This window comes from Arachis hypogaea, chromosome 5, assembly GCF_003086295.3.
Source record: "Arachis hypogaea cultivar Tifrunner chromosome 5, arahy.Tifrunner.gnm2.J5K5, whole genome shotgun sequence".
Taxonomy (NCBI): domain Eukaryota; kingdom Viridiplantae; phylum Streptophyta; class Magnoliopsida; order Fabales; family Fabaceae; genus Arachis; species Arachis hypogaea.
The window spans coordinates 42,845,780-42,860,221 of NC_092040.1; the positions used below are offsets into that span (position 1 = coordinate 42,845,780).

The 14,442-nt window shown below is 31.5% G+C and overlaps 1 protein-coding gene across 1 annotated transcript; it reads left to right on the forward strand.

Moving 5' to 3' along the window:
• The first annotated feature begins 602 nt into the window (after positions 1-602).
• On the forward strand, positions 603-4,096 carry LOC112801528 (protein NRT1/ PTR FAMILY 6.3). The gene is made up of 5 exons (XM_025844317.2): positions 603-915; positions 1,008-1,185; positions 1,274-1,313; positions 1,466-2,037; positions 2,935-4,096. Exons 1-5 carry the CDS (start codon positions 801-803, stop codon positions 3,806-3,808), a joined length of 1,779 nt encoding a protein of 592 aa, XP_025700102.1. The 5' UTR covers positions 603-800; the 3' UTR covers positions 3,809-4,096.
• The last annotated feature ends 10,346 nt before the right edge of the window (positions 4,097-14,442 follow it).

The window sequence follows — 14,442 nt, forward strand, 5'->3', positions numbered from 1 at the left end:
TGCGTGTGGGAACATAATGAGAGAAATAATATAAGGTGGAAACTTAGATAGAGTTTTTTTGGGTATAAAAAGCTAATTTTGGGTTCACCAAGGTTCGAATTCTTGACTTTCTGGATCTGGAACTCTAATACTATGTCCTGAAACCACTCATCTAAAAAACATAACCTAATAGGATAATGTAACACTAATAATCATATCTCTAATACTTTCTAAACCTTCATTGTTCGCATTGTACACTTAGATCATTGGTTCCCTATACTTTCTCTTAAATAAAATATTATTTATTAATTTTTAATTATTAATTTTATATAAAAATAATTACATATAAATTATCATAATAGAAATATTATTTAAAACAAATACTTTTATATAAAAATTATAGTTAAAATATAAAAATATTATATTAAATAATTTTATCAAATATATTAAAAATAGAATTTACGTATAATTATTTTTATATAAATTTAAATAATTAAAAAATAGTAAATAATTTAATATATTTAATTAAATTTACAGAAAAACAATTGGACTAATACTTATATCAAATTATTACTATCATTTTCACATATTTATATGGGCAGTCACCATTATTAACTAGAAGTAAGGTAGGGTTAATTAAAGGGCAGGGTGGTGGAACATAAATTCAATAATAATAATAATAAAAAGAATAGTACTACTACTGTTCCATTATGGCCCTTTCCTTGTTGTATATAAAGGGGTGAGGGTGGTGGATCCTGAGGCATAGCACCCCTTACTTCTCCCATAGAAGCTTCACTATCTGATCTGATATTTGTAGCATAATGAGTGCTCTCCCCACAACACAAGAGAAAACAATCCCAGATGCCACCAACTACAAGGGTGCTCCAGCAGAGCGGTCCAAGACCGGTGGCTGGTCTGCCTCCGCCATGATTCTAGGTCACTTCTTCATTAATCAACTCATCATCATGATATGCATATATATCTCTTCTTCTAGCTAGTCTTATTGATTATATATGTAATAATAACAGGAGGAGAAGTGATGGAGAGGATGACGACACTGGGTATTGCGGTGAATTTGGTGACGTACTTGACCGGTACCATGCACTTGGGCAATGCTGAGTCTGCCAACGTTGTCACTAACTTCTTGGGCACCTCATTCATGCTTTGTTTGCTCGGTGGCTTTCTAGCTGACACCTTTCTCGGAAGGTACTATATATAGATAGATTTTTACTTTCTTTCTTTCTTTCAACAAGCTTCATCCTTCATTTCCTTCTTTCACTTTCATGATTGGCAGATACCGCACCATTGCCATCTTCGCTGCTGTTCAAGCAACGGTAATATATATGTTTAATTTGTTTCTTGTTTCGATCTGTTCAATAAAGATGGACATAAACCATATCCAGCCAGCATGTATGTAGTAGATCTATTTAATTAATTTATTAAACTCCTGCTGATGTCTAATAATAACGAAATAATAAATAAACAGGGGGTGGCGATCTTGGCTATGTCGACGAAAATACCAAGCTTACATCCTCCAAAATGCACAGGAGACAGTGGGGGACCTTGCGAAAGAGCCACCAGCAAACAGTTAACGGTGTTATACTTAGCACTTTACATGACGGCGCTTGGCACCGGAGGCCTCAAATCAAGCGTATCCGGGTTTGGTTCAGACCAGTTCGACGATACTGACGAGAAAGAGAGAAAGCAAATGCTTAAATTCTTCAACTGGTTCTACTTCTTCGTGAGCACAGGGTCCTTGGCGGCCGTGACGGTTCTTGTGTACATTCAGGACAATCAGGGAAGGGTTTGGGGTTATGGAATATGCGCCGTCGCCATTCTGGTGGCTCTCACTGTGTTTCTCTCAGGCACTAAGAAGTACCGTTACAAGAAACCGGTGGGTAGCCCATTGACTCAGATTGCGGTGGTGTTTGTGGCTGCTTGGAGAAAGAGGCACTTGCAACCTCCTTCTGATTCTTCTTTCTTCTTTCACGAGGATTACATACCTGCTGACGGACTCCAATCCAACAAACAAAGGTTGCCTCACTCCAACCAGTTCAGGTAATATATATAATTTTCCCGCTCTCTTTCTTTTTCTTTTTAAAGAATATATAATAAGAAATGAGAAAAAAAATTGTCTTTTATTCTATAAAAAAATTATACAAGAGAGTTGTACAAAAACTTATTTTTATTCAATTATGTATATATTTTATATAAAAGTATTATTTATATACTAAAATCAGTTATTAAAATTAATTATTAATATATTTGTGTATAAATATAAATATTATTTAATTTATTTTTAATATATATTTTATTCTTTAGACAAATTAAAAATAAATTTTTTAAATAAAAATATAATTTTTTATTTTATATATAATTAATTAGGTAAAAATTTAGATGCAATCAATTTTATGTGGAGTTAATAATTAAAAATCGTTAAATAATTTAATTGATTTAACTAAATTTTTTATCTAATAACTTTCAACTATTAACTTTACATGGATAATTGTACTTGAATTTCCATCCATAATGAAAATCGGGCTTTGATGGGTATGGGAAAAACTTAATTTCAAGAGTAATAATAAGGAGGAGTGTACACCTTAGCTTTCTCTTAATGTTTAATTTATAATAGTATATAATAGTGTATATTTAAAGTAAAGTTAATTATTATAGTTTGGTTATGCCACTCACGAGGGGCAGGGTAGCTTTAATCTCTAGAAATGTTCACGAGCATGCAACAATAACCTCCCATTGCTGCCTCTCTCACGGACAAGAAGGCTATATATGTATACTTGTATCCTAAACCAATAACCAATAATTAAATATTCGTGTAAATTATATATTATTTGGAAGTCCAGATAATACAAGAATAATATATTGTGCATGCATGGGCAAGAAATGGGTAAGCTAGCTGGATATAGATTGTTATTTAATTGAATTATGTTGACGGAGCAGGTTCTTAGACAAGGCTGCAATGAAGGATTCAAGTGGAACAGAAGCGATGAAGAACAATAAATGGTATCTAACAACTTTAACGGACGTAGAAGAAGTGAAATTGGTTTTAAGAATGCTTCCGATATGGGCAACGACAATCATGTTTTGGTGCATCCACGCACAAATGACAACATTCTCGGTCTCACAAGCGGTTACCATGGACTGCCACATAGGAAAAACCTTCAAAATCCCTCCGGCATCCATGACCGTCTTCCTAATCGGAACCATCCTCCTAACCGTCCCCTTCTACGACCGCTTCGTGGCTCCGGTGGCCAAGAAACTCCTCATGAACCCGCACGGGCTCAGCCCCTTGCAGCGCGTGGGCACGGGCTTAGTGTTTTCGGTGTTGTCCATGGTGGCAGCAGCCGCAATAGAAATTAAGCGGTTGAAAGAAGCAAGATCACATGGACTGGTGCACACTCCCCATAGCAAGATTCCAATGACTGTGTTCTGGCTAGTTCCGCAGTTCTTCTTGGTGGGTGTGGGAGAAGCGTTCATGTACATGGGACAACTTGATTTCTTCCTGAGAGAGTGTCCGAAAGGGATGAAAACAATGAGCACTGGTTTGTTCTTGAGCACGTTGGCGTTAGGATTCTTCTTTAGTTCCTTGTTGGTCTCCATAGTGAATAAATTGACGGCGCATGGAAAACCATGGCTTGCCGATAACCTCAACCAAGGGAAGCTTTATGATTTTTATTGGCTTTTGGCTTTGTTGAGTGCTATCAATGTCGTCATTTACTTTGTTGCTGCTAAGTGGTATGTTTACAAAGAGAAAAGATTTGCTGAGGTTGGTATCGAATTGGAAGAACAAGAAAACGTTGGTAACTTCCATTAATTAATAGGAACTAATATATATCATCACAACGGAACTCTCTCTCCAAATTCAACTCTCTTCTTTTTTCTTTTTCTTTTTTTTTCCCCAATAACCGCTGGTGCTTGTATTACTATGCTAAAAAACAAAAATATCTTCAAGTTAAATTTAAGTGCCAGCGTTATTGTTTGTAAGCTTGTAACCATAGTTTCTATGTATGTATATATAAAGCATGTGGAAAAGAGAAAATAGAAAGAAAAAAGGGTGAATAGTTTGCTCTGAAATTAAAGAATCTTGTTGAATTTGTATTCATCTGACATTTTGTATTTTGTTTTCTTCCAAATGCATTAGTGAGCCTCACCAAAATTTAATGGATAATGTCTAGCAGAAAATCATGCACACCTACCATGTGATATAATTGGACGAAATCGTATTGTATATTAACTTCTATTACTAGTCCAACATCATTAGACAAGATTGATAAGATACACAGACACATTCACTTCTGTCTTCGTATTAGAAATTGATAGGTGCGGTTAAAGCATTTGACTTTTCATAGTATTATTTAAGTGAGTTGTACAGTGTTTTTGTTATGAAGATTAAATTGCCTAATTTTTTTTTTAAATAAAAAATAAAATATTTAAAATAAAAAATAAATCATGTAAAATTTATTAAATATAATTTATTTACTTCTTTTAGTAACTTAAGTACACCATAACATTCACCTATTATTTATGCATCCAAGTGCTTATCCTTTTACTAAGTCAGCAGATCCAGAATAACACAACTCAACAAATAACTTTTGATAAATCATAAGCACAATGATAATATGTGAATTCATATTCGGATAATTTTCGTTATTTTCTTTTTAGTTTATCCTACCCACTCTTAATAATACAACACAAAGAAATAATGATGTCACCGTAACTTGGACATTCTTATAGAGAAATTTACTATTAAAATGAAAATCATATTTAATCATAACGGACTTTGAATACGCATAGTCAAAAACTGATCATTATATTCTAAAATTACGTATAATTAAACGGTGAAATTAGACGCTATCATCTTAATTATTAGTAGGCGGATGTTTCCATGAAGACACATAAAATAACATTTTATAAAGGAATTTTGCTAAAAAGTCAATGGAATATCTATACAATATGTACAATGAGCTGTTTATTAAGTCCAATATCAATAAAAAATAAAAACTAACTCATCTTTTACCATAATTTCAAAAACTCCATTCAGTTTTATTTTAATTATAATCATCTAATCCCTAATTCAATTTTTCTCCAATCCTTTTCTTACGGCAACCCTCCCTACCCAATCTTTAAGACCTCTCTTGACCATCCCACCGCAGCGGCGACGAGTGACCCCGCACCTCCATCGGCGTCGTCTAGACCCCTGCTGCTCACCCTCCAGCGCGCGCCTCCTATGTCGCCGGTTGCAGCTAGTTCGCTTGCCCCCGCTTTCCTTCCAATTATTTTTCTGTGCAGGCTGTTTTATGGCACATGGATACCTTGAAGCAGAAGGCTGTTTTTGAAGAGCATTCGTCTATGAGAACTGATGTTTGTTTTAGTCCAAGTGTGCCTCGTTTAGCAACAACTTCATTTGAAATTGCCAGAGTTTGGGACATTGATAATGTTGGTTGATTCTTTCTCTTTTGACTCTAATGATATGCCATTTTGTGTGAAATTATTTCTATGAATTCTAAAGGGTTTAATTATTTTCTGTGCTGAAAAATGTTTCACATCAAAATGTTGTTGAAAGTTGTTTCTAAAGATTAAAAAGGGTTTGAAGTTTTTTTTATCACAAAGATAAATTGCTAACTAAATAATATAAGAAATAGACAAATAAAATATAGTTTTATTCAAAAACAAACTAAAAGTTGATCTAGCCATTGGAATAAGTCAATTAATAGTAAGCTATCTTTTCTATAATTTGTTTAATATACACCATTTTTTGCAGAATAGCTGCAAGTTTGCTTTGATTTTTATGTCAAGCTTTTGCCAAAAATAAGCGGCATATCATGGTGGGAAGAGACTTTTACCAAAAATAAGCGGCATAACATAGAAGTGGTATTCTGTACTTTTTTAGCATGCATCCAACTATGACTTAGTTTCTTTTTAATTACTAGCAACATATCATGCATATAATAACAACAAAAAACATTATGTAGTAGCATATATGCTGTCTGATTGTGTTGTTGGTAATGAAATAATTGAATAAAAGTTCTTAATGATATTTATTATCAACTAAAGTGGATGTTCATTTTATTATTATGCAGATGGTTCATTTATTCGAAAAGTGGATGTTTATTTTACTTATAATATTGATCTTTTGCTTGATTTGCTGAATTCTGCATGTACATGCTTTACTAGTTTCTTTTTTTAAGTGGTTTTGGAGTAATGGAGAAAAATTGGATTAGACTTAGTTTATGTTTTCTTGAATTGAACATGGGTTTGAGTTAGGCTATGTAAACATGGTGCACGGATGAAATTTTGGTTAATTTGTTAGATGTTTATTATCAACTAAAGCGGATGTTCATTTACTATGTATGCATATGTTCATTTTATTTTGTGTTGAAATTGAATTTCACACTGTTTTATTGGTTATAGTGAAAGCAATTATTTAGTAAATCATTTAGTTATGCTTTTTTTTAGATTAAGACTTTTTTTCATAAATTGTTGATTATCTTCTAAAGTTTGGAGTTAAAGAGTTCTTGTTACACACTAGTAATTGATATGCCTGAAAATTGAGTTGTGTTCCTGCTTTTCAGTGCACATCGACTATCACACGAGTTACAAAATTGAAGAGCAAAAAAGAGACAAAAGGATCACAGGTACAATCTCTAGCAGCCAAAATGTTGGAGAAAGATTACAAGTAGAGAGCTCCTAACAAGCTTCCTTAACTTAGCCTTGAAGAGCTTACCACTTTAATCATGATGCAGCATTTCTTGAAGATTCTTCTTATGTTAACACACTTTTAAATATTGATAACTAACTATTAGCATTCTAATATTTCTCTAAACTATAAATTATATATCTCGTGTAAATGTTATGTAATAATTTTTTTTAATTTTAAATTAAGACTCTATTTGTTTTTCAAGTTAATACCAATGTTTATGCGAATCGTATTTTAATCTATAATTTCCAAACTAAAAAATAAAAGAAACACGCAGAGCATGTAGATACAAAAACTAGAAAATTAAGTAAAGGATAGACGGTATACCCAAAATGAACATCCACTCTAAAAAGAAAGGAACAATTCGCATACACAGTAAAATGAACATCCACATTAGTTGATAAAAAATAACTAAGCAATTGATAAAAAATACCACTCGTGCATCATGTTTAAATAGCATAACTAGAACCCAGCTTGAATTCAATCAAATTAAACTAAATCTAATTCAACTGGCATAATAAAAACACTTGCAGGGCATGTGCAATTGAAATCAAGTAAAAGACAAATAATATACCCAAAATAATCATCTACTTTAGAATGGAAAGAACCATTTGCAATCATAGTAAAATGAACATCCGACTTAGTTTAAATGGCTAAAGAAAAATACAATTTAGTATTTGTTTTACAAATTTAAATGTCACATAACCTTGTTATAACTTAATCACTTATATCTAACTGTAACAACTCCAAGCATACTTGAATTCATTGAATGGTACACTAAATCCAATTTTACAATATGACTAAATTCCGTCTCATTAGTTTCTAGCTCAGTCATGTCCGTCACTTCCACGACTTGCAATCGAACACAAACAAAAAAAGAAAAACAACCAAAGGAATTAAGTGACATATAGTACTATGACATAGATATCAGCAATGTAAACCACCAAGAAAATGACTAACTTAAACAGGATTAAGCGTGGTAGTAAAATTTTAATTTATAATAGGCACCATGCTTACAATATTTTTTTAACAAATTCTTCTTATCAGGTAAAGTTATATTAAATTCAATCCAAATCAAATAAACATCCAAATTAAAATAAAAATAACTATCAAAATTAAATTCTAGAATATATATCTATACTTCCCTTCATGAAAAAGAATCATTGAAGCTCCAAGCCATAGAAACAAAAACAGAAAATGGATATATACAAAACACTATTCTTTCTAGGATATACATTCTTTGCGGCCTATAACTTACATTTTTTGTATTTTGTTTTATTTATGTCAATTTAGTTAGACCATAGTATAAGATCTTATCTATGAGTTAAGATTATTTAGAGACTATAACTCAAAGAAACCATCATAAAATAGAATTCTAAATAGAGGAAACTAGAAAAGAAGCATTTGTACTACCTTTTCAAGAGTGAAATCAAGAGCTGCACCAGCAACACCAGCACCTACAATAATGATATCATCACATCCTTCTGAGACTTCTGGTGAGTTCATGTACCATTTTCTGATGTCTTTATTCTTTGTGCATGTGTTGTTGTACTTGGAATATTGAATTTTCTCTTATTTGATGTAAAACCGTACAGAACAAGCACAAGCACCAAACAAGAAGCTATGACATTTCCAAAAATGAATATATAATCCATTGCCAAGGATAAGAAGATTAAAAATGTAATTATAGCTTAATAATTCATTATGATTGTTTGCAAGATGAATCGTGGTACATGAAGGCGATTTTGAGACTGTCAGGTTAAAAAGGAAGAATTTAAGGTGATAATTTAAAATCTGTTCTGTTAGACATTCTGATGAGAAATTTTTTTTGCATGGAAAGCAAATGCAATAACAATTCACAACAATGCACTTTGCCTAGAATTGGCTTACATTTGAATGCACTTGCAGCCTCAAAATTAGACAAAAAAATAATGACAAGTTGTCCTGTGGAGTTCATCTGATGTGCAAATCTATATATATTGCTGTTAAAAATTCATCCGCAATGGAACTGGATTCACTTGTGAGATTGGAGACTGCAATCGTTGCAATTGCAAGAAATCAATGTGTTTGAAGTTGTAAGTTGAAATAAGTACTTTAAAATCAAATAATAATATATTGATGCTATACTAGGATGTTCCACAATTAAACTCTCTTCAAATTTGATATCTTTCTCGCTGAATTTCATCTTATTGTATATTGACTTTGAGTGCTTTAGTAATGCATCTATAATGCATCTATAATTTAGGCGCATCTTGACTCCGATTATTTGATCTATTCATCATTATCAATTGTTTGGATTGAATTAATTGAATGAACTAGAGTACCTGTTATGTTTATCTATACTATCTATATGATGTCATAATTTATTTATCCTTAGAATTTGGTTTGATTTTTGTGTAGTATGTTGCGGATAGTATACCCTTTTTTGCAGAGCTCTTTTTATAACTTTTTTCGAGTTGTATTTATTACTCTAAGAAATAGTATATAAATCATTCTAAACAAAAAGATCAACATATATTTAAATAGTCCAAAATATAAAGATAAATTATTCTTCAAATGAAATTAAAATGACCTAATTCAATCCGTAACTATTTTAACTAAATAAATATGTTCTTGAAAGATAAGATTACGATTAAAAGTTCTAATAAAAAGCATCATAAAATCCTAAGTCTAAAGGACAGACTATTGCATCTTTTTATTTCATTCAACAACAACATAACAAACTCACATTTATCATATCCTGCTTTGGGTTGTGTTCGTCATACACCAAATTCACAGTCAGTCGTATCCTTGAGTAATCATTGATAACCTAACAGACATTAACAATGATATTAGATAATGAAATAAACTTAACTTCATTAACAATGACATTTTTCTTACTCATGTCTTATCGGGTCTCCAATAGTGGTTGAAAATCATCCATTGAGCGACCCAAATACAACCGTCATTCCTTCACCATAACTCAAGGCACACATTAACAAAGCAATATAATAAAAGAATAAACAGCCAAAAAATTAAATTCTTACTTTAAAAATTCATATTTTTTAAAGAAGAACTCATCTATAAGAGATATTTTTTTAAAACAGGACAAAAGTTAGATATATTTAATCTAAATAATTGGTTTGCCAGTAATATTTTAAATGGACCAAAATACACAAAGCTAATAGGAAAGACAATGACAAACAACTTCATCTCTACAAAATAACAAATAGAGAATAAAACTGAATATATTTAAAGAATCAAGGTTATTTAGATATCCACTATAAACTAATAACGTAATAAGGTATATCCTTATTTTGATTAAGGCTTTTTTGCCGCTGTCTTTTCTTCAGCAAATGAAGATAAAAATTGGAATGAAGACCAAAGTATGACCATTAGCATGTTGAGACATAAATAAAAACAGGATTTCTATTTAAAGATTCATCAGATTGCTTATATCTTTTTTGCTATGGAAGAGTTTGTCTTCCTCAACCTCTAGAAATTTTCTCAACTATTTTTTTCATTCACAAAATTATATTCATCAATATAACTATGGTGTATCTTGATGGTATTCAGTGGCTAAGAGAAGGGGGGTTGAATCTTAGCCCCTTTTTGCTCAGAATAACTTTCTACCCTTTGAAATAACTCCAGGAGATTTTTCTTCTTTTTGTCTCGTTACTAGTCAAGAGACATTTTCTTTTTGTCTCGTAACCAGTCAGGAGATATTTTTTAATTTTTTCTCCTATGCAACAGAATCAGAAATAGAGTAGAAGAGAGAGAAAGAATCACACCAAGAAGTATCCTCGTTCAGCTGCTAAGTGCAATGCAGCCTACATCCAATCTCCATCACAACAATGATGGAATTTCACTATAATCATACAGATTACAGACACTAATTCTCCCTAGGAACTACCCTTTCTATCCGGGACAAGTCCAGAATCTAACCCCAATCCTAAACTTGACTTGGTCACCTACCAAGCTTTCAACTGCTAAGTGCTAACCCAACTTGTAAGGGGATTCCCACAGAATTATGATACACAACACAGATGTACAAAGGAACTCTAGGACATCTATGTCATTTGCTTTAATTTTGTACACTCTGCCTTTTTTCACTCACTGGCTTTTTCTTACAAACTTCACACTGTTTGCCTTTTTTACCATGAGACTCAAGACAGACAAAACTTAAAGAAAATACAAAATAGAAAACATTGAAGGAGAAGAACTTCTGTTAGCTTGGGTAGCTATGAGAACTCTGTGCTTTTTCTTCTTGTCTCAACCCTTGGCTGTTCACCCTTATTATAGAAGGAGAAGCTTCCAAGGTTGAAACAGTTCAACCGAGCTAACTTATTCTTCTTCAAACATCAAAACCGGTTCAGACAGAGAAAGGAGAGAGGGAAGCGAAAGCAAAAACCAACATGCAATCACCTCTCTCTCATCCCTTCTCATCAAACTTCATCAATCTGAGCCTTCCATCTTGACTTGGTCTCCAAGAAGGATTTTTGACCCTTGATGAATACTTGATCCTTGACAGCTCCATCTGCTCCATTTTTGCTTCCTTCTCCATGTAGCTACAGTAGCTACCTTCTGTGATGGATGAACAAAAAGTAGAGACGAGCTTCACCTAACGGATCTTCCTCTCTGGCCGAAATGGATTGCAACCATTTTTGGCATGGTGATCTTGAGGCTTCTTCTCCATTTCTTACCTTTAATGGAAAAGATCTCAACCACGCCATACTGTAGATCTTCCTTTTACAAGGGCCATCATCACCTTGGCCTCTTGCTTTTGCATAGCTTCTCTTCTTCTACCTCTGATAGCTTGCATCTTCAATCTTCTTCTTGACAGATGAAGTGATCGAAACTAGAGAGAGAAGAGTGAAAAGCTTTCAATGGAAGTAAAGAAAGAAATAAAAATGAATTACTTTTCCACTTCCCATGCCTAGTAACGTGTAATACATTAATGGCAATCAAATCAATTTCCACTTTCTCTTTCCTGTTTCCAATGTAATTAATGCAAGTTAATTAAATTTGAAATCCATCCAAAGAGGAGAGTGGGTAACTGAAAAAGCATGCAACATTGCTTTCTTTCTTTCTTTTCAATTTTTTCGGATCAAGTCTTGTTGGTCTTGTAGTAAAGATTAATTGGGCTTCACATTAATTTTCTGGCCCAATCAACATATGAATAAATCAGCCTTATGTCATGTAGAATTTTTGTGCAAGGCCGAATCTATTTTCTTAGCACATTTGGTTTTAATTTGCATTAAGCCCAATGATCAAAATCTGCACACAAAACAGAAATTATTAAGCACATATTTTTGAATCAAAATCAAATTAATAATTTCTAATAACAGATTTTTAACAATGTTTGATCATCATATTAATTTAGAGTTTTCCAAACTCATCATATCTAATATATTGAATATGACTGAGAATAAAACTAGCACATATAGTTAGTTAGTAGCTTGCAATTCTATCATGGTTCTGCCTCTCTTCACAAGTGTTTTCTACTTGTCTTTATAGCTTTACATTTATGTCTTATGTTGATTATGGAGGCAGTAGCTTGTTGATGCTCCAAGCATTGCTATAAATCTATATACAAATTTAACGTTCAAGCATAAATATTAGGTGAGATTCATAAATTATTATATATATTCGTACATGTCAGATTATGTATTAAATTTATGTTTGTATGAAAATTTTCTATTATAAAATGGTTTGTATTTTGATTTTTTGTGCTAATAATGTGCTAATAATGGCTTGTTGATATCTACTGCTTCTATTACTAACTCAAACCAACTTATGCAATCCATCAGTAATTACTAAATGCAGAAAAACGATTAAGTTTTTCAATCAATCTCGAATGTCATGATTCCAAACCTAAATACTTAATTAGTAATTACTAATTCATACATGATCTAAATGTGATTTCAAAATATATAGAAGCTTTCTACAACAATGATTATTAAAGTATTACTTGTTTGTCGATAGGCTTAGATTCAAGCTTTGCGTCTATGTTGTCAGCAAAATCTGCAGCCAAATTCTCACTCGTTGAAAATACTTGTAGCATCAATTGTGATTCTAGCAACAGTGTTGCTTTTTTTTTTTTATCAATCTTATCCTGAAGGAAGTTCCATTTTGAAATTGTTAAGGGAGACATGGCATCTCTATTTGGTTCCAATAATTAGCCTCGGGACCTACTATTTTTGCCGCCGGTGACGACGAGCTCAGGAGAAGGCGAGAGCTTGAGATTGCGAGAGCTCAGGGCTATATTTTTTTTTCTTTTTCAAGCCAGCTTGAGAGATTAGTGAGAGATTGGGTTTGTACTTGGGCTAAGGCAAGGTGCTAAGGTTAGAGATTTTTTTAGGGACCTAATTATATTTTTAAATTTTTAGGAATTTAAATGTCTCCAAAACAAAAAGACAATAAAAAATATATTTGTCTTTTTATCAAAAAATTTAAACATGATTCAGTTCAAATTGTGTAAATCAATCGATCTAATAATTATAATGTGGACAATTTAATTTATTATTTATTTCTATAATAAATCGATTTTATTTTAATTTATTAAAAAATAAATTATTAATAGATTTAATAAAGACATCTAATAATAATATGACATAAACATCTTTAAGAAAAGACATTTTTAATATCTTTATCAAGGTGGTTTCTTATTGGTATTATATTATTATATAATAATGCCAATATTTAACGAGGTCCGACAAGATATCTCTGTTTTCTTGTCTTGTTTTTTAGAAGCGCTATTACTTGTACAATGAACAAGAATCTTAGGGCCTCGGTGCAGTACTTCTTGGGCCAATAAATCTATCATTTTGGGTGGGCCTATTGGTGGCCCATAATCTCATTTTAAAAAAAGTAAAACTATAAAATATTTATCCAGCATCAAGAAAAAAAAATAGAGTTTAATTTTACTTGCTTTTTGTCAAACACCAAAATTGCCACTCAAATAAGCCCCACAATAGTCACTCAAATTGGCTACGTGCATAAAATAATCTTTAAAGTTGCGTTGATTTTGAGAGCCAAAAAATGTTAAAAAATTAATAACAAAATATAAAAGACAAAAATACAAAAATTAATATTAAAAATAAGATTAGATAAAATACTAAAAATAAAATATAAAAAATAAAAATAAAAAAATTAGTATTTTTATATAATGATAAACTAAATATAAAATAAAACAAATAATAAAGTATAATTTATCTTTTTGTATCATACAAAATTTAGAATATAAAATAAAATAATAAAAAATGTAATTATCAAAATTTGATAACTATTATAAAAAAAATAAAAAAATAAGTTGTATTTTTATTTAACTAATTTAGTTTTCATGACACAATGTTTTTGTTTATGTCGCCAAACATAATTTTATATATATGTCTATGACTCAATATCATATCTTTATAAATAGACGCTGCCTAAAATTTTAATAATATCAATTATATTTTTGAAATTGATAAAAATACACTATTAGTTCCTTATCAAGTGACTCATCATACCATTAAAGATTAACGTGAAGTATTTTATTAATTTAATAATATAATTGGTAAAATTAAAATCTCTGATACTATTTTAGTATCGACAGCTAATCTCGTGAACCACCTTGGAACTTAATTGGTAGAACTACATACATCCTTTTCATTATGGTTATAACATAACATACTAAAACAAGTTACTAACTAGTGAGAAGTGCGCCTTATCCAATATTGATTAGTTTGATTCGGACCAATCCCCCACCAAACACAGAGACACAGAAGAAA